At 43.4% G+C, this 24,488-nt stretch overlaps 2 protein-coding genes across 2 annotated transcripts; both read right to left on the bottom strand.

The window, feature by feature from the left end:
• Window positions 1-245: 245 nt before the first annotated feature.
• On the bottom strand, window positions 246-10,021 carry SPARC (secreted protein, acidic, cysteine-rich). The gene is made up of 6 exons (XM_028314693.1): window positions 9,934-10,021; window positions 2,601-2,675; window positions 2,080-2,223; window positions 1,265-1,340; window positions 1,017-1,132; window positions 246-464 (listed from the first exon to the last, which is right to left on the bottom strand). Exons 2-6 carry the CDS (start codon window positions 2,661-2,663, stop codon window positions 246-248), a joined length of 618 nt encoding a protein of 205 aa, XP_028170494.1. The 5' UTR covers window positions 2,664-2,675; window positions 9,934-10,021.
• Window positions 10,022-14,456: 4,435 nt separating this feature from the next.
• LOC114360118 (low-density lipoprotein receptor-related protein 2-like) lies at window positions 14,457-23,970 on the bottom strand. Its single transcript, XM_028314692.1, has 10 exons — window positions 23,922-23,970; window positions 23,552-23,806; window positions 22,787-22,963; window positions 21,382-21,620; window positions 20,160-20,429; window positions 17,841-19,449; window positions 17,026-17,285; window positions 16,198-16,350; window positions 15,457-15,607; window positions 14,457-14,647 (listed from the first exon to the last, which is right to left on the bottom strand). The coding sequence occupies exons 1-10, from the start codon at window positions 23,968-23,970 to the stop codon at window positions 14,457-14,459; spliced, it is 3,354 nt and encodes a 1,117-aa protein (XP_028170493.1).
• Window positions 23,971-24,488: the final 518 nt, after the last annotated feature.

Raw genomic sequence — 24,488 nt, 5'->3', positions numbered from 1 at the left:
CGCCAGATGGATGGCAATACGTAGACGCGAGGTCCAAATGCTGCATGATTGGTTATTTTTGACATGACATTGAGATATGTCAAAATCTACCAATCACGCAGCAGTCAGACCCCACATCCACGTCCCGCCATCTAGCGGATTTTTCATTCGCGAAAACCCTCATTAAACTACTTTTTTCAATTACAATGCTACCAAAAAATTTAGATTTACAGGTAATTTAAAAGGAACCACCAGAATGAAGTATCTTATAAAAAAGTGGTTTTCGAATTATTGGGGAATCGTGTCAAATAAATAGTTGACGAAGGGTCGGTACGTACGGGCATCTCGCGGCACACGCCGTAGTACTCGATTTGCACGTGGTGGTACTGCGCCGCGCGGCACAGCTCGGAGCCGTCCAGGCACAGGCAGCGTTGGCGGTACACCTCGCAGTCCGACGACCACGTCTCGTTGTGGTTCGTGCACACCTGGAAATACACACTGATTATATACACACATCATCATCATTTCAGCCATAGGACGCTAGCCATAGGAGGATAATCTTATACGCTCAAAAGTAACTGAAGGTTTTTTTTTATGCAGGACAAGGCAGGTATTTGACCGCAATCGCACCTGATGTTAAGTGAGATGCAGTCTAGGATGGTACATATCTGCCTATCATACATATCATAGTTACATACGCAGGATAGGACTAATGGGAGCCCTGATTTAACATCTGTCGTGGTTTCTTCGAATAGAGTAACATCCTCGCTGACTCAAACAAACATGTGGTCAAAGAACTGAAAACGTTTGCGGTAAATACTGAACTCCTACATCAAGAAGCAGCTGGTTATCTTTCTCCTGATTTATTCATCTGTAGATCGGTTCATTATTGTAGTGTGCGTGTGCACTCATGGAATATTTAACGTGCGGAACATTAGCGGAAGAATGGTGGGGCGCGTCTTCGTGGATGAAACGATCTATAGCTGCATTTTGGAAAGTGTCGAGTCGGTTAAAGGATTAGCTATCGACAGGTGTACCTTGCGGCGGGAGTCGGTCTCGTAGGGGCACTCCTTGATGCAGTTGCAGACGGCGTCGCCGTGCTCGTCGATCTCGCACACGCGGCCCGCGCTGCAGTGCACCTTCAGGCACGGGTCTGCGGGCACACGGCGCACTCAACACTTTAAAGATATACTAAAGAAACTCCTTATCATTTTAAAATAGAAAAAAAATGGAATGGGAAATTTAAGAGATTGTCATTTTGGTTCTTTTGTGCCACAAAACTTACCATCCGGGAATACTTCGTTATCAGAGAGACCTTCACCCTCATTCATGATTTCGTTGACGCGTGCCTTTTCCGCATCCTGTAAAAAGAAAAAAATAAATATACAATATAAACGCCGTCTCAACATGTATATATGGTCGAGTGAAGCGATGGCTGGTTCACTCGTCATGTCTGTGAACAGGCGCTGCTTTCGGGGACTGGTCAATCCAAGTTATTCAAATTTATGTATGCGAGTCATTTCTACTAGTACCTTAATATGTAAGTCTAGATATTAGCACGTCACTACCTTGTTTAATATACCACGCAATCTTGTATACCCATTCTTATGATACACCATACAAGAATGCATGGTAAATTCAGTGAACTGCTCCTGAATCGAATGTACCTACTACTACTATTTCTATTTATTTATATTAACCGGCAGACAGTGGTGACTGAGTTTGTTGCAGCGCTTCTTCTCAGCACTTGCCAAATGTTGGTCTCGAAGCGCCGCGCTGGTAGGGTAAAAAGATTATGAGACACGTAGAGGCTCCTTAAGAGCATATGACGATTTGTAAGAACTATTTATTAGTCTAAACAAATAAAGAAATTTTGACTTTGACTTTGACTTTATAATAGTTCGATTGAAAATCTTGTGTCGTCAACAGACTGTATCTATTCGGTACCAGTAGAGCAAAGTGGTGAAATAATTTTTAGTTAATAAATGTTAATAATTAGTTAATTGAAATAGAATGTAATGTATTTTTGTAAATTGTTCAACGCAATATGTATTTTACTATGAATAAATATTTTGAATTTGATTTATTTTTTATTTTGACCTGGAAGCGGCGCTCGTCGAGGCGCTCGGCCATGCCCAGCTCCAAGTGCTCGGCCTCGGCGTCCTCGCGCTCGGGCTCCCGCTCGCCTACCGCTGGCGCCTCCGTCGTGGTGGTGCGCGGCCGCCGGTGCCGGCGCCGGTGCTTCTGCTGAAACAAACATTCTTTGTGAGCGCTCCGGTAGATGGCTCTGAGTATAATTCTTGGATATTAGTTATGTGCTAGAGCACGTGCTAAAATTAAATGGTACAAGTAATATTCATTGATAGAAAAATATTTACACATTGATTTGATACAAAAAAGTTGCAGAACTAAAGTCTACGAGAGGCGTTATTTCATAGACGCGGAAATAAAGAATACCTACGTCTCGATGGAACTTTTTTTTATACATAACAAGGCAGGTATTTGACCACAATCGCACCTGGTGTTAAGTGGGATGCAGTCTACGCTTCCGTGAAGGCATAAAACAAAAAAAAAGTCGCCTAAACTTCAATTATTTTTACTTATAAGTACGTATTATTTACCTGTGCGTCAGCGGTACATATGACCGCGACCAGTAGGGCCAACAATAACAGACGACCCCTCATTCTGCTCGCTCTCTATAACAAAAATATTTCAAGTTTACTAAAATTGTATCTACGGTAGCACAGTATGTAAAATACAACAGTCAAATAAATTGTAGCGCGTGGAGAAATATCAAAAGGTAACACTACAATTTTATGTGGACTAACAACCGGGATGTTTAGCAATCTGGTACTGAGTGCACTACATCGCTGTGTTTGTATTGGTCCGCTGGAAGTTTGGTCGAGTTGCAGGTGAACCGCAGCGCGCGTGTTTATGGAGCTATTTCGAGCGTGCGCGCAACTTCGCTATCGTCCCGTCTCGAACTCCTGCAGCCATAGGCCATTACGCATAGCTGACACGTTATCATCGGCCGTGCATAGCATTACGGTATAAACAATAAACAGAGTCAGAAAGGGTGATAATTATTATGAGTTAAGTATATCAAGTTAAAACATTATTTACAAGTTAACCGAAACAGTTCTCCAAAGCCATATTTTTTTTGCATGGTAATTTTTGCGCCTATAGCAGTAAGGAAATGGGAAGAGCTGCTGAACTAAATACCGGGCACCGACAAAGTTTGCCAGCAAGTCACAGTGCGAAACACGAGGCCAGTAATTAGTTTCAACTTGCAAACTTTCGGGAGATAATCACACAAAAACAGATTATCTTCTTGCTGTACTTAAACTTAGTAGAGTTGAACACGAACAATGAAAGTTCCTCTTCTACTCTTGAATAAATTAAGTCCAAAAGTGATATAATTATTACGGAGAGTAGAAAGCAAAGAGCGGCGTGCGGCCAACGATTCAACTGCAGTAATAGCTTTCGGAGCTTACACGAAAAGTGCAGATTTGATCAAATCTTAGTAATGCTCCCTTCCCTTAGATGCTTAGTAATGCTCACTTTACATGAATGAATAATTGTGATGACATTATCAACCAAAGGCCAATAAACTTGTAATAAAAACGCTTAGTGCGCTCGTAGGCACAACGGGCTGCTCTTAAATGGCATCGATATTAGAATGGTGCTGAGTCAGATGACATGATGTCGTTAGCAGCGCGAGCGGCCGGTGCGCGGGCAACTCGACACCAGGCGGTGACCTCACCACATCTGCACAACCCATAACGATCGCAACGATTGCCCGATTTGGGATAACCATCAAAATAGAATTACATACAATTCATTAGGGTCTTCAATGCTCTTGCATTGACATAAATTGACCAAGATTATTTAACTAAACTAGGAAAATGTTTCGGGATAAAACAAGTTTTTAGTAAAGATAATAAGAAGAATGATAGGATAGAATAGTTTAAATTAGCGTCATCATGTAGGCATACCGTAACACTGTTTGCATTCGGCATAATATAGATAAGTACGAGTGATGTAATTTTTCAGGAGCTGCGCACTAATTGGCGACAAAGCTGACATCATCGCCTGCAGCTGCAGGAATCGCTGGAGATTCTTCGAAACCGATATAACTATTCATTAGTGTATAGAGCCAATGACGGTTAGGGAACGCCCTGCTGTAAAACGTACCTATCTATGTAAGGATGCTTTTGTGTGTATAAGTAAAAGTGCGTTTTAAAAGCCTACTTGCAAAAATAAAATGAGTTTTATGAGTTTTGAGTTTTTTTATTTACTGCACCGTACACCTTTATACTAGGGGTTTTGTTGCAACTAAAGCGTAGGTAAATTAGTAGTTCAACAATAAGCTAAATCAAAATGCACTGTAGGTACAAGTACTAGACTACATGAACATTTCATTAGAACACCATATACTGGCTAACTATGTTGCCTTATGGGATTCAAGTAACTTTATGTAGGCATGCGTCAGCCATATTTGGCGCAAGAACCGCGGCGAGATTTTGGACCGCTATCAATATTACATCAGGTCATCCCTCGTCCCACTTCACTGGCCCGTGCTGCAGCTGAATGGAGCAATAATTGCCAATGAATTGAAATCAAGGAGCACACGCAATCTCGCACCAACATCTATTTGTTTCCATTGACCCAAATATGCAGCGGCTGCCACCACCGGGGCAAGTTCACTCGGCCTCATTGGTCTATCGAGGGTAATGAGACTATTACACTAGGGTCCGAAAGTTATGAAATTATTCAATGTTTACACAATGTGACATGTGTATGATGCAGCATAATAAATGTACAGACACGAAGTCGCAGGCAACACTAACATTCAAACAATATAAAATTCCACATGGTCATGAGTGTGGCTGGCGATAAAATTGCAACTCGGGGATCTAAATATAGGTTAATTAAATAACCCTTAATATAATTAATCTTGATATGATGATTTCTTAGTTTTAACGCCTCAGTTGCAAAGGCGATCGAAAATAAGCATGTAAATATTAGTAACTATTATATTGAACCGCGCACAGCAGCAAGCAATTTTTGTTTGCGCTATGTAACAGCGTATCAATTTCAGTTCCAATAAACATCAATCATGGCCCATTTATTCGCATGGTAAGTGCGGATAAAATATGCGTTTTTCATTGGCGCGATACAGCAACTGTGAATCAGCATCCCGTGCATTTAGATTCATGTGCACGTCAATAGAGCCGCCAATGCCCGGGGCAGTGATCTTCGCACGCAACGGACGAGGGATGGCCAGCCCGCACAGCTGCAGGCTTTGTCAATAGACGACTGGAATATTGTTAGATCTTGTATTGATTTTTTAAACAATTAAACAAGACATTATGATAATACACTCGCGAGCAAAACTATGGAATCACTTACATGAAGTTGTTTCCACGCGAACTTGTGTACTAACGAATTTGTTAGTAACAAAAAAAGTGGCACCATTTTAAAGATTAAACTTTTATCTTTAAATTGATACCAAATTCAATTAAATCACACCAGTATTTAAAAAGATATCCCGGCTGATGTGAAGAAGTAACGAAAAAGACATGTATGAACTGTTTGATACGTCGCGAGTTGCGGCCTATTTAGCCCCTATAAAAGCACGCGTTTTTAGATTTTTGCTTTCACACGTTGATTCATACACATCTCCGCTTCTTTTGACACTTTACCTGGGATTCTACACCTTCAGAAGCAGCACAAATCGTTGCACTATTNCTGGACGTCGATTCCAGTCAAATGACGATTTCATGGAGAGGTTGACATGAAAAAACGGTCTTCCCTCTGCGATGTGCGCCGGCGCTGTTCAGAACTTGGTCTCGGGATAAAGCCACCAGTCTCCCGAAAGCGTCTTAAAACTTTCGAAACCCAGGACTGGCTTATGTGGCGCTGACGTGCGACAGCTCGCTGGCTGAGCCCTTCTTGCAATAGTGCAACGATTTGTGCTGCTTCTGAAAGTGTAGAATCCCAGGTAAAGTGTCAAAAGAAGCGGAGATGTGTATGAATCAACGTGTGAAAGCAAAAATCCGAAAACGCGTGCTTTTATAGGGGGTAAATAGGCCGCAACTCGCGACGTATCAAACAGTTCATACATGTCTTTTTCGTTACTTCTTCACATCAGCCGGGATATCTTTTTAAATACTGGTGTGATTTAAATGAATTTGGTATCAATTTAAAGATAAAAGTTTAATCTTTAAAATGGTGTCACTTTTTTTGTTCCTAACAAATTCGTTAGTACACAAGTTCGCGTGGAAACAACTTCATGTAAGTGATTCCATACTTTTGCTCGCGAGTGTACTTGTACCTTTGCAATGTACGAGTATACTAGATCGCATATTACATATTCGATTGAATGACAAATTGTCCCACATAATGAGCAAAAACCAACATAATCGAATAGTCATTTGGCGATTAGTGTATAAAAATATGGATATCATCAGTATTTTTGAACCTCGGTATCTGGCGACGATAACCCCAGATTGGTGTCCCCGTGCCCGCGATCTGACGGCCGCTCGCCGCTTTACGACTACGCCGAAAAGTTATACGGCCGTCTTAGATTATACGAGCTTCTTGTTCCAGAAGCAAAATTATATTTTGGGCCACGTTGCTATACCAAATTTACCTAAATACATTATAGTTAATTTGTGTTACTTACCGAGAGGCATTCTAATCAATATTTATCATTAATTGCTTTTTTATGTGCGACTGTTACAAAGTATTGTTTTTTGTGTGTACGTTCCCTTCTGAAGTGCACTTTGAAGCCAAAAGTAAAGCTCCTTGCCGTCAGCGCTCCTTACATTGAATTATTTGATTTGGCAATCGAGCAAAGGCTTTGAGGGCGCTTTCAAGTAGGAGTGCCAAAAGCTCTCCGGAATCCTCTCGGATTTCTGTAGAGCGAGGATTATATAGGTTTAATGTTAACATAACCGAAACATCACTGGGATTCTAAGATAACCGTAGCCCTTTGAATAGGAACAAAATTATGTAAAATAGATTCTAAGGATAGAATAATATGCAATACAGATATCGGAAAAATAATCTACGGGTTGCTTATTAATTGTGCTGTGAAAATAATGATAAGAGATCGCAACAACAGGAAGGACATAAATATTATGCAGATGCTGCACATAATATGCAAACGTCAGAAGTGCATGGAGTCTGTAATTAATTTATGGCTGCTGCATCGAGTGCAGTGCAGCGCTATAATGACGATGAAGCCAGCCGCCGACCACATAGTGTAAGGGTAATACCCAATGTCCATAAGAATAAACTTTTTTGAATTTCGACCCTCAAGACGGGACGTTAGACGTAACACATAACTTATTAAATTTTCCTCGATTGAATTCGGAGACGACTCTGGAATTTTATGTTACACTTTGGTGTATTCTGAAAAGTAGGACCAACGGTCAAGATAGTCCATTGTTCGCGAATATTTTATGTGACAAAATTCGTATGTGGGTCAGCCGGCAGGCGGCAGGACAAGCGGGCGCGCGGGCGGAAGCGGGCATCGCGTCCGCAGATAGCGCTGACCCCCGACAGATAAAAGCGAGAAAAATACACAAAGCTTTGTGTGTCAATGTGCGCTCATATTTATAACATTTTGCGATATTAAATTATGCCAACACTCATTTTATGATGATCAAATCATCAAATGAAGTTGCTGATACCTGTAGCAAGTGCAGTAGATTTACAGTGGTAGAATCAAGCGACTGTGGATGACGTTAACGATAATAAGGTCTAGCAAAACTTCATGAAGAGCCCATAGTACATTTGGGGGGAAAGGGACCATGCGCTGTTTCATTGGAAATTTGAATTTGAGTCAAAGTCTAGATTTAGAAAATGAAGTCTGATTATTGTATCGAGTAGGTATGTACCTACTTGCTATACTCGTACCCTCATACTGTGAGTGGTTGGAGGATATTACTCATGCTGTAATCGAAGTTTATGGCGCTGTTCGATAGGCAGGGAACATCGGATAGCGCAGCACATAACTAACTTGTGAATATTCTGCTCGTGAAGCCGCGCGGTGTAATCAAGCGCGGATTTATTGCCGCTCGGCAGCGCGCCACAGCGCAGCCAAGCTGGGTAAGACCTCACAAATAAGAGATGTACTAAAACCTACAAAGAATCCTATTTAGCCAAGCACCTATCATGTATTTTTCATATCATATTTTCTTTTCTTTTGGATCAACCTGGGAACTTATGGTTGTAGAGATATTGAAAGTCTACAGAAACTGCTTTTTAATTTGGCAATGTTGTTCATATACAGAAACTTGCTTGTTTCTGTAGACCTTCAATACATATTTCTTTGTTGGATTAGTGCGATACGCGTAATATAAATACGAGTCGTACAGTAGGGGTAAGTAAACCTACTGAGTAACATTCATCTTATTGGAGTGGTTCGGTCAAACAAGACCATTTTAACACATTTCGCTCAGATACAAGCACAAACACTAACATACGTAACGACCATGCGGCCATGCGCCGTCATGACTAAATGCTGCGGAATAATAAACTTTGCTATGCAGGTGGTATGAATGGTATGGTACTCAATAGTTAACCACAACCAGAATACAGAATCATCCCTTAGCAGCCAATAAAAAATGTTACTACCGCCCAAATTTTGCCGATTTGAGTTGTAAATCCTACTTTGAGGTAAGAGATGCAAACTTGTGAACGTTGCGGATGAAATAATCATAAAGTTTTTTTACAACACAATGCGACAAAAAACTTTATTTTCAGGCGCCAAAGGCAGAAGACATTTACTAATTAATGTTTAGTTGCATTCAAATAAAATGGTAGATAATATTTTGCCGATTCAGTGAATCAAAAAATATCAGATTGGTACCAGCAAAATTGGACGATAAACCTTCAGTTAAAATTTTAACCGTTTATTGGTTAACTCTGTTCTAACCGAATGAAGCAAAGAATTCGTCCGCCTGCAAGCGAGCATCTGTGCCGACAGTTCGGTTTACACAAACAAATAGTCGTGTAACGACTCACAAATAAAACACTCTTTCAATAGTCCATTCACGACGCGCATACAACAAGATTCTTTCTTTGTGGAAATACTTTTAAGACAATAATTTCATTTCGCACACACACTGATGGATGAAGATACTTTTATAAAAGTTACTTGACGAGTAGGTAGGGAAGTTATTGGGTTCAAAGTTGAAACAACGTGCTTGATTTAAATACGAAGTTAGATAGAACTTGAAGTAAGTTTTCGATAAAAGATAAGAACAAAGCCCAGCTTTCTTGGTATTAAGTGTCCTGTGTGTAGTGTAATACGAGTGCAATACTAAAACACAAATTATTAAGTTTTCCATCAAAATTTTGTCCGGTCCTGTTTAATAAACAATTAAATAAACTAGTGTCAGAATTTTTAAGTCGTCACTCAATAGAATTCAACCGGGAAGCATTGGATATCAAAAAAATCATCCATGTAAAGCCAGGACATTTTGCTAGTTAATGAATAAAGCCGACTTTGCAATCTCAGCTCGGATGTGACGGACACCTACATTAGCGTGTCGCAAAAGCGCGTGCTAAGTCTCTAAGCCGGCTCATCAAGTATTCCCGACTCCCTAAACCAGTTTTCGCTACAAAAAGTTCCCCGGTCTACGGTCACTCCATGCAACACGTTTAATATTTAAAACTCCTCACAAATCCCGCTCGTGATTTGACGAAGTACTACATTTATTTTACTTTGCCTCTACATATGACTTGTTTTTTTTTAAAACATAACAAACACATTATAAAATGTCAAAACATTATCAATCATCATAAGTTTTAGTTAATTAGTACAGCTATTAAATATAAATTTTAATTTTGTGGTTTTAGAATGTCTAAATTTACTTGTTTATGTATGAACGAATTTATAAGAAGTTTAAAAAAGTACGGAGTAAAGTGTTGGACACTCACCGTGTCGCGTGGTGCGCGGCTGCGGTCCTGCGGCGAGTGCGCGGCTGTCTGCGGCCTGCGCTTCCCGAGCCCGGCTGCGCGCGCCCGAGCCGCGGCCGGCGCGCGGTAGGCTCGCTGCGCGCTGGCCGGCCGAGCGAGTGCACACGTTGACGAACTGCGATACTAAATAACGTTTAATTTAATTCGCCGCACAATAAATTATTTGCTTGATTTATTTGGTATTAAGTAATTATTTTTATTGCTTTCAGGCAGGCAGCATCAGGATACAGAACTCTTGTATACGGTGATTACGCTTATTGATAGACCTTCTTTGTCTGCCTGCATTGTACCTCAAACACAAATAATTTATTTACGTGCGCGGGTTAAATGCCCGCCAATTTGTAACATGCATCTCTAAACACGAGTAGAACGGCTTGGCGATATCAATCTTCCCTCCAGAGATAGAAATCTACACTAATATTATAAAGAGGAAAACTTTGTTTGTTTGTTTGGTTGTAATGAATAGGCTCAAAAACTACTGGACCGTTTTTAAAAATTCTTTCACCATTCGAAAGTTACATTATCCAAGAGTAACATAGGTTAAATGTTATTTTGGAAAAAAATAGGGTTCCGTAAAATATGTAGTCCACGCGCGCGAAGCCGCGGGCGGAAAGCTAGTAATTAATAAACATGTAACATTAATTACTTTCATTTCATTTACTAAGGGTTACATAATATGTAATTCATAAAAGATATTATCTTTAAACTTTCTGTGCAAATAAATAAATTATTATTACTAAACCAAGTAAGTATATTATTAATAAGTTATTAAAAATTTTGCGTCATAATAATTTAAATAATTTGAAACATTTTAAAATATCTCAATAATATCATAAAAATGTCATATTATACATATATAAATAATTTGCAAGTACATGGGGACTTATTAGTCTCATCAAGGTCTGCAACAGATGTTTTTAACATTACGGTGTTTTCAGAAAAATTGTGCTGATTTATCCATATAGCGGTCTAAGCCAATAAGTTCATTTAATAATAAGGGGTAGGGTTTGGCGAAATAAAACTCACGGCGTGTTACAAAAAGTACGTCTCTATTACAGAGGGAGTCGCGCCCACGCGCGCCACTCCTGCGCCGGTGGTCGACGCGCGAACTAACACTAGAGGCACTACAACCGAACAACACAAGTTTGAAAAATACAATATAAAACTGTATAAATAACGCAATAAAATGTAGTTAATCATAAAAAAGATATTCAGCCGCTCAGACCTGCAAGTTTCCCAATGGGATCAGTCGCAAAAAAACTTCGAGATAAAATTTAGGTTACCATACCGTTGATCTACAAGTTTTTTTAAAATTCAATATGATTCCAGGGGGAAAATTGACTGAGCATTCGAATAGCCACATTTTAGGGATTTAATCACGCAAAAATATTTATACAATTAGCAATAAAATACAGATTGAAGATAATTTATACACAAGATCATGTTAATGTATAAGCGTCGACTGGGTATTAAACCCCGAACCGTCATCGCAGGAGTGGCGCCCGCTGGAGGCGGTTACTCATTTTACGAAAACAAAATACACTACAAATTCCAGACCCGAAATTCATACAACGAACGTTTACTGCATTCAGAGTTTACGTGTGCATGACAAATGGTTATTTTGAATAATGTAACTCTTAAGAGCATCGATATTCGACATCGCTCGTGAGATAGTCGCGGGGCCAGAAAGATGTTTACAGAAGATGGGCGAAGGCCCACCCGAGGACAGACACCGGTTCGGGGCCCGAGGGCCCGAGGCCTGCTCCACGACCGATCCTGTTCCGCGGCCGTCTGTCGCCCGGGCAGCCCGGACATGAACAGGGCCGCAGCAGCCGAATCTGTGTAAAGCCCGGTCCGTGAGCACGTAGAATTTTGTCCAATGACCCCTAGCTACCCATCCTTATCGCTCGCGCGTAATTATATTGCTGTCGCGACTGTGCGACGGGCACCCGCAGTGAGTGTGCGAGCGCGATAGCAACATAATTACGCGCGAGCGATAAGGATGGGTAGCTAGGGGTCATTGGACAAAATTCTACGTGCTCACGGACCAGACTATAGCAGGCCCGAGTCTACTATTGCAAGGCCTTAGGTTACTACTTAGGGCCGCGCAGCAGCCGAATCATAGTGTGTAGCAGGCCCGTCTACTCTAGCAAAGCCTTAGGTAACTACTAAGTCACATGGAATGGAAATCTTCATTAAGTAACTATTAAATTGATGGCAGTATTTTTATAATTACATAATACATATATTATATATTTTATTATTACAGTGGCACCACAATCTAATTAAACCTGTTATTGTTCCTTAAAGATAAATATTTACATTTATCTTCTTTTTTTGCTTTGCTCATTACGAGGCAGTTCGTAACGTAATCGAATCACGATGTCTGTCCTCGGGTATTGCAAAATTGAAAGTATATTTACAATAAATAAGTACACAAAATTTCACAACGGGCGAGCAAACATAAGATGCGATAGCACGGAAGTGCATTATACAATTTATTGTTTTTTTTTCGCCAGATATATTTGATTATTACAGTAAATACTTTTTTTTAATATGGACATAAAATAATAAAATTAAGAAGTAGTTTGTTTTCCAAATCATGATATCGCACCGTGTGTTTACAGATAAAGATTGATGAAATTTAAAAAAAAAATCTTATAGTAATGAGTTCGAATAAAATGGAAGCAATAAACTTACGGAGAAATAAAAAGGAAGAAAAAAAAGATACTTCAAATTTGTATTCTCTACAATTAAATCGAATAACAAGTAAGGTGTGGTATAATACAGTGTAGAGTGAAGTGCCGGCCAACGCGCGGGGACACGGGACACCAATGTAAGCTTGCATTCTGACACAAGCTCATAACAATACCAAGAACAGAAACAACCCTGTGATTAAATTACGTGCGAACAAATCACAGCATTAAATCTATTCTTGAGTGTAATTATGGGTACTTAGAATTTCGTTTCATAATATGGGCCTTGGTAACTATAACTGATATAATCATTTTGTTGTAAACTTCTTTATTATTTTAATAGTGCCAGCACTGATGGGAAGGTACTTTTCGGTACATGATCAAAAATTTATAAGGTTGAACGAAGGTGAGGGCGTGCGCAGGCCGACGTGACTTCACCAGAGTTTCTAAGTAAATGCATTCAACATCTGCATTATAATCATTTATTGCGAATCGACACATAACATACATTTTAATAATACAAAATACGTTATTTATATCTTCGAAATATCTCGGAAATAGTCTAGAATTTATAATTTATCATCGAAAGTTGCAAGGAGGCGGTGCACCGCCACGTACACGCAATACGTTTACTATATTTACATTCACACGATGTTATTACTTTTAGTTTCAATAGATCAGACACACTGGCCGCCCGCGCCGGCGGCTCCGAGGGCCGGCCGCGGTGTCGCCGACGCGACGCGCGATTTATAGTTAAAAGGGCGTCACCAAACACGATACATTCAGGATGAAATTAAACATAATGCGTGGAAATTTAGACAATTTTATTCGACAGTAAAAAATAACGATACGACATACTCGTACGCTCAAACGCGGCCCGCCCGCCGCCGCCGTGCTCGCGAAATATTGCGCTGCCTTGGTAACCGCTATGTAGTCGTACCTACTTCTTCCTTCGGTCAACATATTTTCAGTCGGGCCGAACAAAAGAAAAAAATAAAGCGCAACCTGCACTGAAATTAGTTTCTTGGCAGATATACTATTCACTTTTAAACCGTTACACAGGGTGAGGAATTCAGTCGTGCTATATTCTAATATATTTACGACAGCATTAACTTTAGTACGGGTGCAAGATTAAAATAGCAAAATAAACTATACGACTCTCAAACTTCCCTTGAAGAGAACAGTTTCACGATTTTGTTGTCCACGCAAATAGCACTTTAAAACAATACTTGCACATTTTTATAGCAACGATTTGATCTGAATATTCTGGTGGTTTTAGTTCAAGCTAAAGTTTGCGCAAAAGAAATTGACCGATGACGATGCGCTCAGTCAGCGCAAAGTACCGGCGGCGGCGCACGGTGGGCCAGAAATCGACCTCCCCTTTCATAGGATTTTTAAAAAAAAAANACAAAAAATGTTTTTGCAAGAAAGAACCAACCAGTTTTTAACGATTTACTTTAACTTTAACTTTACAAAATTTATAAATCTGATATTCCTAGATAGGCTGCAGTATCCCACATAAGATTAACAAGTAATCATTCACTTATATATTATGTATGCATTTTGCGCACTCTTTTTACAAAAGTCTCATTTTCTCGAAACCACCCTGCTGTGGGTTGGTTCTTGTTTGCATAAATGGGTCCATTAAAGAACCTGGGCATCCCATCAGTATGATTTCGATTTATCGAATTCTTTAGAAGTAAACTGCATCAATTAACTAGCATAAACCAACACGATGGAAGGACCTACAAGAGTTCGGAAGATACTTTGTGACCTTCTTAGGCCCTGTTACCTGAACGGCGGCGGCTTGCAGGCGTGCTTGAGCCCCTCGTCGGAGCCGTCGCCGCAGTCGTCGTTGCCGTCGCAGACGTAGGCCTTGAACACGCAGCGGCCGTTGTCGCAGCGGAAGTAGTTGGCGGCGCACTGCACCGTGCCGCAGATCGTCGGTTCGTCTGACAGGTCCTCGCAGTCCGGGGTGCCTGGGTGGTAATGTTCATGATTAATGACCGTCGCAGAATTATGTCAAATCAAAGAGAATTGGCTGAAAGTGTGGCGTGAATCAGCTAATAGTCGACTACAAAACGTGTGGTAAATCTGAAGTAACAGATACCCTCGTAACTTTTAGGCCCGATTTCCACCAAAGCAGTGCGGAGCGGAGAAGTGTTTTGAATAAACCAATCAGATTTAATTGTATCCACTTCTCTTCTAACTTCACCTTGATGGAGATAGGGCCTTAACCATTAAATTACTTTAGAACTAGATCGATGCCATCAGTAGATGATATCGAATATCGATACTGAACTAAAACGATTTCTTATTTTCGTTTCATTTCGGCTCAAAAGACAGTTGAAACTGCCTTTGGGACTAACGCAACCTTAACTTGCTGATCACGATCTAAATCTATGCTAGCCATATCATATGCATAGCCAAGAGTAGCAGCAGAGTTATTTGCTGCTGATCACGTTCTAAATGATGCCGGGATGCCGTCGCAGTACACACAGCAGCAGCAGGGACTCACCGTCGCAGTACCAGGTGGTGGGGATGCAGATGCCGGACGAGCGGCACTGGAACTGCTTGTCGGGCTGGCACTGTGCGGCGCCGTCGTGGCAGGCCGGGTGCCGTCGCAGTACACACAGCAGCAGCAGGGACTCACCGTCGCAGTACCAGGTGGTGGGGATGCAGATGCCGGACGAGCGGCACTGGAACTGCTTGTCGGGCTGGCACTGTGCGGCGCCGTCGTGGCAGGCCGGGTGCCGTCGCAGTACACACAGCAGCAGCAGGGACTCACCGTCGCAGTACCAGGTGGTGGGGATGCAGATGCCGGACGAGCGGCACTGGAACTGCTTGTCGGGCTGGCACTGGTGCGGTGCCAGGGACGGGCAGCCTGCCTCGTCGCTGCCGTCGTTGCAGTCCGGGATGCCGTCGCATTTGTACGCTTCCTGAGACCACATAAGGTTCATTTTTACAATTTACAGACTTTTACCAAAAAAGGGCAGGGGCCACAACAGACATGGTACTTTTAGCATCGGCGATCGGTGATTTTACGAGTACGACTGTATCGATGCAGCATTTTTATGCATTCGGACGGGGTAACGGAATCGCTCGTTTTATCGACAATCGATGCAGCATTGCGATTTCGTAACTTGCGTTCGGATGCGATATCGAGAATCGCGCGTTTTAGCGACTGCTTTCGTTGCGTCGGGCTTCTGAAAAGCGACTCAATCACAGCGATTAATATTTTTAAGTGTGCGGTGTGGAATGTGTGGTCGCTGCATTCAATTAAGACTAAATGGCCGATCGCCGAAGCTAACCTCGCACACCTACTGCGGGCGCCCGTCGCACAGTCGCGACAGCAATATAATTACACGCGAGCGATAAGGATGGGTAGCTTGGGGTCATTGGACAAAATTCTACGTGCTCACGGACCAGGCTTTAAAAGTAACAAGGTGTGTTGTTTCTCTAAGAAAACAACAATCTAAACAAGACAAGATTTGCGTTTTGGAAAGAAGATACTACAATTCGTACTGACCTGCACACACTGCTTGAGGTCGGCGCACTTGAACTGGCTGGCGAGGCAGGACACGGGCGGGCAGTCGGCCTCGTCCTGCTTGTCGAAGCAGTCGTCGTCGCCGTCGCACACCCACGACGCCGGGATGCAGTGCCCCGTGCGAGGGCACGTGAACTGTCGGGTACATACACGTCACAATCAGTATTGTTATCACAATTACGACAAAAATAACATAGATTTCTCGGCGGGGCTGTGGCCTAATTCACGTATTTTGACAGTCAAGGTCTCGCTGACGTTCAGAAGTCATCCCATAGAAAAACAGTTTTAAATCCGTATTCACAAGGGTCATTTTCGATAGAATGATTACTCGATAGGATCGCACCTCAGCGATTTGTTGTCATTGAAGTTTTGTTACGTCGTCCCATTGAAAAACAGTTATAAATCTGTATTCACAAGGGTTATTTTGATGGAACGATTACTCGATAGGATCGCAACTCAGTGATTTGTTGTCGTTGAAGTTTTGTGACGTGAATAAGGCTACTGATCGTCACGCGCTGCGAGCAAACGAAATCGCTCGTGTGAAACTAAACAGGCGTATACTCATCTATTGTTATGTGCACGCAGAGAGCATGTCAACTGTCAAGCAACACTCATCTTATTGCGCAATATTTGAACGTAAATTCCTGTTTAATTTTCTATTCCAAGATAACAAAAATTTTAAATTAATTTATAAAACCCGTTTGGTTAGACCAGTAGACGGTTTGATTTGAAGACTTACGAAGAAATAGTAGCAGGTCCATAGAACGTGCTGCAATAAACATGTTTAGCTCATTACAGTACAACACTCACTTGGAAGTAGGCGCAGGTCTTCTCCGCGCAGTGGCTGCCCTCATCAGATCCATCGCCGCAATCATTCTCGGAGTCGCACTTCCAAGTACTGGGCACGCAGCGGCCGTTGTCGCACTGGAACTGCGACGAGCTGCACGTCACGTTGACGCAGCCCGCCTCGTCCGAGTAGTCGCCGCAGTCGTTCTCGCTGTCGCACTTGAATGTCGCCGGGATGCAGCGACCGGATTTGCACATGAAGTCCGAAGGGCCGCATGTTGATTCTGGGAATTGGAAGATAAACGGCCCAATTAATACATTCTTCTTCTTCTTATTCGTTACGCTCTTGGCAGAGCGGTCGTGATCACGTTGAGGCGTTGTTCACATCGGTTGTAGAGGCGGATACAACTCTCCGCACGATCTCCCTCCATCTCTCTCTATTGGCAGACTGTCTGGTGCAGTCACATAAGCATTAATACATTAAGTAGGTATAATAAGAGTGTATTCTCAACCCTTAAGTGGTAGTGGGCGGGGCACATAGCTAGTATAGCTGATGGCTGTTTAGACAGAAAAGTTCTGGAGTGGCCTGGAGTCGTAGTGTGGGCATGCCTTACACTAGGTAGACAGACGATCTGGTGAAGATCGCGGGAAGTATTTAAATGCGGGCAACGCAAGACCAGTAGTTGTGGAAATCCTTGGGGAAGGCCTTTGTCCAGCAGTGGACCGTATTTGGTTGAAACGAACTAAGCGCCTTTCACACTAGTGATTTATCCGGTGACTGCTCGTCACGCTCCTCGGAATGATGCTAATATCACAGAGATATGAGAGAGGAAACTTACTCGTGCAGTTGGCGAACTCCTCGTCACTGTTGTCCAGGCAGTCGTCGTCTCCGTCGCACACCCAGCTCTTGGGTATGCAGCGCTGGTTGTTGCACGTGAAGTCCCAGGAGTTGGGGCAGGCCTGCACCGGCGGCTCCGAGTTCGGGTCTGCAACACATGTGGTGCCGTCGTTCGCCAGCTTCTCTCCATAGGGACACCCGCACTTCACAGTCAACAGCTCCGTGTTATTCCTCGGTATCGCAAAACAGAGCTTCTGGCAGTTGCCATTGTTTCTCGCGCACGGCTGCATGGGATCAATCTTCTGGATATCCTCGCTGTAAACTTTGACGCCGTACAACCGGTTCGTTTGCGGCTCGCGGACCATTATGTCCTCCTGCTCCCCTGTGAGCTTGTGCAGGCGGACTATCGCGTCCAGTCTCCAGTCGGTGATGTACATGAACTCCTTGTGGATGACGATCGAGAACGGATGCCTTATTAACCTCGAGTTCACGGTCTTCACGTCTGTTCCGTCCATTTTGGCGTGCTGAACGTGATCTAGTAAAGCGTCGCACCAGTAAATCCTGTCCTCTTCAAAATCTATCGATAGACCGTTGGGCCATCCAAGAGTGACATTCTCGAAGACCAGAAGACCGGTTCCGTCCGTGTTCGCTCGGCTGATGTTCGCCGGGCGGTCCCATTCGGAGAAGAAGATGTAACCTTTGTTTGGATGCACGACGATAGCTCGCGGTCTTTTCAAGTCTTTCAGGAGAGTCCTTTTGTAAGCCACGTTTCGTGTCGATAGAACGTTAAGTGTTCCTTTCCTAGAATCGATGTAGTACAAGTTTTTGGATGCCCAATCGACAGCTAAACCTTCCACGCCCTCGTTCTGGGATGCGAGAACGATCTCTCTCGTCGTCCCGTTTCTGTGTACCCTGTATATGACGTCTTGTAAGACATCCGAATAGTAAATATGTTCGTCCCTTGAGTCAAAATCTAGACCTACAAATCGCGCCCTTCTAGACACGACTGGCAAAATAGCTTCGCTGAATCCTTCTATCACGGGATTCAAGACCTTTCCTTTGATGAACCTCTGCTGGGAATACATAAGGAACTCTTTGACGAGATCACAGTTTCTTAAGTCAGATCCTAGTCTGTAGCCAATGTTGCAGGCGCAGCGGTAGCCGAGCCCACCGTTGGGCAGCGCGGTCACTATACACATTTGCGAGCAGCCGCCGTTGTTGTTTCCACAAGGATTGTTTACTGAGGTTTGTTTTAAAGAATGTATCACAGTTATAGCTTTGGGGTCTCGGATGTCCTTCTGCTTGTATATGGCCTGGATGCTGGAGGCACCTTCGTACTTGTTGACCGAGCTGATGCCTTGTTTAGTGCTGTCGGACCAGTAGACTCTGTCCTCGAATAATGCTAATCTGGAGGGACTGGGGACCTGCTGTCCTCTGAGTACCAGGAACCGGTGGTTGCCATCATAGTCCACTGTCTCGATGTAGTCGAGCAAGGAGTCGCACCAGAACACGCGTTTCGCGATGATGTCCACGGCGATACCGGAGGCTTTGTAAGCAGCTTCGGATACAATCGATTTGGCGTGCGTGCCGTCCATGTTGGCTCGGATAATCTGCAAAGATAACACGAAGATTGAAAGAAAACTGAAAACTGGGGATGTTATGGATATCTATGTAGTTTCGGTTATGGATACGGTTACGGATGCAGGAATAATATTATACCGGTTTCGGTTACAGTTACGGATATTATTTTATTTCGGATATCCGAAAGTTTCGGTTACGGTCACGGATATCTGTGCTTTAGAATGCAATTTACAATAGTTGTCCAACACGGTTCATTCATGGCCGCACACTTTACATGGAATAAAAATTAATAAAAAAATAAAAATTGATACTAGATGGCATTATAAAGGTAAATCAGGCTGTCATGCCTTTACATATAATGCTATACAAAAAACAATTTAAACTGCCTACATCCGAAACTATCCGAAACTTTTGAATCGATTATGGTTACGGTTTCGGATATATTTGTTTGTATTGGACTGGGTGTTTTCTATGTATAATAAGTATGTATTTACAAAAAAAAAGTATTTAAGTATGTTTATATCCGTTGTCTAGTACCCATAGTACAAGCTTTGCTTAGTTTGGGACTAGAAGCGCAGTGTAAAATGTCCAAGGATATTTATTATTTATATTTTTTTATTTCGGATATCCGAAAGTTTTGGTTACGGTTACGGATATCCATAACATCCCTGCTGAAAACATTCTCGTTTCAGATCACAGACTGGATGAAAAAAGTGGATGAAGAAAAAAAAATGCGTACCTGACTACTATCAGCCACGAACATGAACCCCACAGTAGGATCCAATGCGATATCAGCAGGACTTGTCAAATTGGACCCCAGCACCACAGCGTGCCATCGTCCGTCCAGCTCGAAGACATCGATCTTCTGCCCCACGGCGTCGGCCACGTACAGCTTGTCGCCCACCCAGTCCACGGCGAGCGCGGTCGGCGCCCACGAGCCTGCTACGGTTATGGCGGCGCCTGCGTAGCTGTTGAGTCCCGCTGGCGCGCTCAGTTGTTGCGAGTGGATCTGAAAGGAATGGTTATGAGTTTGAGCTCTGATAGTTTATTTTAAACGCGATATAGAGTTTCTTGAGTGATTCTAGTCAGTGCTGATCCGAAACAGCTGTAAGTTTAATGATACAAAAGTTATGTTGGACTGTAAAGTAAATAAAATAACGAATTTAAATTCTATTTTACTTATTGATTTGAGTTTATCCCGTCCCATCGGAGTTCATTATTTTACGACACTCCTATTCTTCCCGCGGAGAATATTGCAAAAGGCAATTAAGACCAGACAACAAATACGAACATCAGTGGGTCTAGACAAAGAGCACATTATAATCGCAAACCAGTCGAAAAGTGATCGAATGGCCTTTTTTTGAATAGACTTTTGACGGATTCGATTTTCGATTCGATCAAAAAGTGCATTTTGTCTAGGGGGGCAGGTCTCTTCAACTAATCTGGTTAGCGAGATAGAAAGCAGATAGAATAGATAATAAACGTGCATATCATTTGTTTCGTACCGAAATATATTTATTGGTTTCTTAATTTTAGTTTAAGATAAAACAACACAAACTGGAAGGAATTTGCTCTTTTCTTAATTGCATTTTTTAATCACAAACTGGCAACATTCTTTCCTATGTAGCTAAGGCTCGCGATTGCGATTGCGACACCCCCCAGTGACGCAACAGTTTTGAGTTCGGAAGGACGCCCGTGCGCATCAGCGGTGTGTTCTTTAATTTGGCAACCATAATATAAGCGTTTGTCAATTTCCAAAATCAAGTGAATCTAATGAGTGCGGGATCCAGCCCCTATGGAACTATGGTCTTTTTCATCAATATGTGCTAATCCTTCACAAGCAAACTGCATTTCGGAGATACGCCGGGCCTGGCTAAGCACGCGGCTGGCACTGTGGAGAAGAGGTTTGTTCGCCGTTTGTTTTGAAAATTTAGTATAGCTAACATCATTATAATACTAACCTTCCTCGTCTTCAAATCGGACCAGAACAGCAGGTTCTTCTTGTAATGGAAGTCGAGGCCGGCAGCCGCTGAGGCATTCGCCAGCGGCGCGGGCGCTCGTCCATGAAGCTCCATTCGCACCACGCCCGCTCCGTGCGCCAGCGCCAGCCACGCGCCCGCGCCCGCGCCGCCCGGGCCCTCCGCGGCGCAGCGCCCGCCGTCCACCAGCCGGTAGCCGGGCGCGCACGCGCAGCGGTACGCTGGAGGTAATAATATTTTTTTTTTATTTCAATATAAACCTTTTAAAAATGAAAATGAAATATTTTATTCAGCGACACAAAACAACATCAAAAATATTTAACAAAAGTAAAGAGAGTAGGTAATGTGCGTGTCACCGAAACGGTATCCACTCAGCATCATGTCGAGGTGTCGTAAGGGACACCACGACGCTGGTCTTCCGTTGATACTCGGAGGGCAAGAGGCACTGCTATAACACAGCAATACTACTCCGGTTGCAGTACAAGTAACAAAGTTATCACTAAAAAAAACACACCGACTTCCTTACTGGTAGGCGAAGAATACAACACTGCTACTTAATGAATAAAGAGTTTTTACAAAATCTTTGACAATGGAATCACCTTTTAGGCATAAGGTGTACGCTTGTGTTAGGTGATACCACTCTTCCCTAGACATACGGTACGCTGGAGGTGAGAAAAGGATTCTATTATAACCCTAAATCATGAAGGGAGGGAGATTTATTGTTGGTTCAAGACAAGTCTAGAGGTCGCGGAAGTCCATACGGCCAGATACTCACAACACCACCACTCGTGCGATAACGGAACGCCGCGGAGGTTTTAGTGGATATACCCGATCCTTTTTAACAGTGGCGACGGTGCGCGGAGCATTTCCTCCCCGTCAAAAAAAGGACATATTCTAGGGGGTAATATTGGTTTTCATGCTGGGCAGAAAGACTTTTGAACTCTTCTCCACCAAACTTCTTATTGTCAGTCAGCGTGGGGAGTGTAAATCAAACTATTTGCCTCTAGTACATTAGAGGGGATGTCCTTTTGCAGTGGAGACTAAATGACTTGATGATGATAAGAATTTGTAAGGAGTCAAGAAGTGTGGCACGGTAAAATACAGTTTCGCGCACACCTCCCACGATTCGGCCAGTATACCGCGAGATCGGTATGCCTATGGCTGGTGGTTTTGATGCCGGTGAGTAGGTACTCATATAGCCCGACGGATTAGCAAGCTGAAGTTGCAATGGCCAGGGCACATCGTACGCAGAACTGACGGCCGATGGGGCAAACACAGCGTGGGGTGTCCACCACAACACAATGTACTGGACGCAAGCCGCTACCAACCGGTCTACATGGAAATCAGTGGACGTGCTATGGCAGAAATGATGATGATGAGTACTCACAGCCGGGAGTATTGACGCACAGCTGGTGGCAATAGCCCCACTCCTTGCACTCGTCGCGGTCGGCGCACGTGCGGTTGTCGGCGGCCAACGCCAGTCCCGCGCCGCACGCGCACGCGCCGCCCGCCGGCGACGCCACGCACTTGTACTCGCATTCCAGCGCTGGACATGATGCAGTCGCTGGGAAGAAAAAACACGAATGTAGTAGGTATATACACCGATTCTATGGTCTAGTGGTAAGACCACCTGCTTCAGATGCAGAGGTTCCGGGTTCGATTCCCAGTGGCGGCAGTTAGAGGTAAAATAGGCAGATCCTCTGTGGTTAAGGATTCCGGGTGAGGCTCGCTTTAACCTTCGGCCTGATCATCGCTTACCATCAGGCGTGTGAGATACAGGCCAAGAGCTTCCTCGTTGGGGATAAGAAATAAGTATACGTACATACTTACAATGCAATGAAGCTTTCGTGAAAATCATCTCGAGTGTTGAAAATTTAGGTCCTGTGATTCAGAATATGACTAAGAGTTCCCGTCAATTTGTTGTCATATCAGTTCTATGAGACTACGAGTCATCTTTCTAAGCGCTCAATGAGATAATCTGACTGTCTTCACAGAACAGGAAGGCGGGAATCAAAACATTTTCCTTATGTAAAGTGATTCAATGAGTTGAAGCCAGCTATAATTTTAGCTGTTTTAATTAAGATTCAATATAACTATTACCTGCACTAGCACAAAATACCACCTACCACCTCAGTTTGAGAATGCAACTTACAACAAGCAGTCTCCTCATCAGCATTATCTTCGCAATCCTTCTTGCCGTCGCACAGCTGGCTCCTGGCAATACACTTGTGGGTCCCTCCGGGGCCGCCTTTAGGGCACAGGTACTTGTTGTCGGGGCAGGCGATGGCGGTGCAGTTGGCCTCGTCGGAGCCGTCGGCGCAGTCCTTGTAGCCGTCGCAGTGGTACGTCGCCGGGATGCAGAGCGCGTTGCTGCAGCGGAACTGCCCGATGTGGCAGGCTGGGAAACCTGGAAGGGATAATACGAGTATTTTGTTTTGTTTTCAGGTGTAAAANTAAAGTGCTAAAAACTAATTTTTTAAAAAAAAAAATCCTATGAAAGGGGAGGTCGATTTCTGGCCCACCGTGCGGCGGGCGGCCCGCGGCACACACAGTCCGGCGCTCGCGCAACATTCACTTGCGCTCGCCACGACTCACGGACATACTACTCAAGGAGAACACACGAGTGCCTCAGAGAACCCCTTTGATGAAAAAAATATCGTCGCTCTAGGTCATCTACGACAGAAATAAGCCAACTGTTTATTTAGAAAGTTATTTGAAGTAAATCGCACTCCCGTCGTCCACTTAAATAAATGTCAGAGCAGTGGCGCATCGCGGGCACGTTCAATGTATACTATAAAGTAAAATATACAAAATAGATGTAAAATCACAAAACTCCATGATCAGAGAGAGGGAGCGCGCTGCATGCTCGCACACAACGCGGGCGCTCGCGGCCCCGCACCGCGCCGCGCTCGCCGTAGTCCGCGTACCGAATCGTTTGAGCGTGTTTTTTTCTCAAACAATTATGTACCCGAATTCGAACAGCGACGCGCCGGCGGTGCGGGAGATCAGCGCGGGGAGCCACCCGGGAGACCTTGACGGTGGACAATTTACAGAAAACGTTAACAAAAATCGACTTCGGGCCGTGATCG

The sequence above is a fragment of the Ostrinia furnacalis genome, unplaced genomic scaffold (genome assembly GCF_004193835.3).
Source record: "Ostrinia furnacalis isolate ACB-3 unplaced genomic scaffold, ASM419383v2 OfSCF4894, whole genome shotgun sequence".
Lineage (NCBI taxonomy): Eukaryota > Metazoa > Arthropoda > Insecta > Lepidoptera > Crambidae > Ostrinia > Ostrinia furnacalis.
Note: the sequence above shows the minus strand (reverse complement) of the source record. Positions and strands in the feature narration are given on the sequence as shown.

Bases quoted from the DNA above. Each gene is read 5' to 3' on its own strand.
- SPARC (XM_028314693.1), bottom strand. From the start codon at position 2,663: ATGAGGGGTCGTCTGTTATTGTTGGCCCTACTGGTCGCGGTCATATGT. The intron at 2,224-2,600 runs GTAAATAATACG...TTGTTTCAGCAG, and splicing joins TATGTACCGCTGACGCACAG to AAGCACCGGCGCCGGCACCG. The intron at 465-1,016 runs GTACACCTGTCG...GTGTATTTCCAG, and splicing joins AGACCGACTCCCGCCGCAAG to GTGTGCACGAACCACAACGA.
- LOC114360118 (XM_028314692.1), bottom strand. From the start codon at position 23,970: ATGTTGCGCGAGCGCCGGACTGTGTGTGCCGCGGGCCGCCCGCCGCAC. The intron at 20,430-21,381 runs GTTAGTATTATA...CATTCCTTTCAG, and splicing joins CCGATTTGAAGACGAGGAAG to ATCCACTCGCAACAACTGAG. The intron at 19,450-20,159 runs GTACGCATTTTT...TTATCTTTGCAG, and splicing joins TCGTGGCTGATAGTAGTCAG to ATTATCCGAGCCAACATGGA.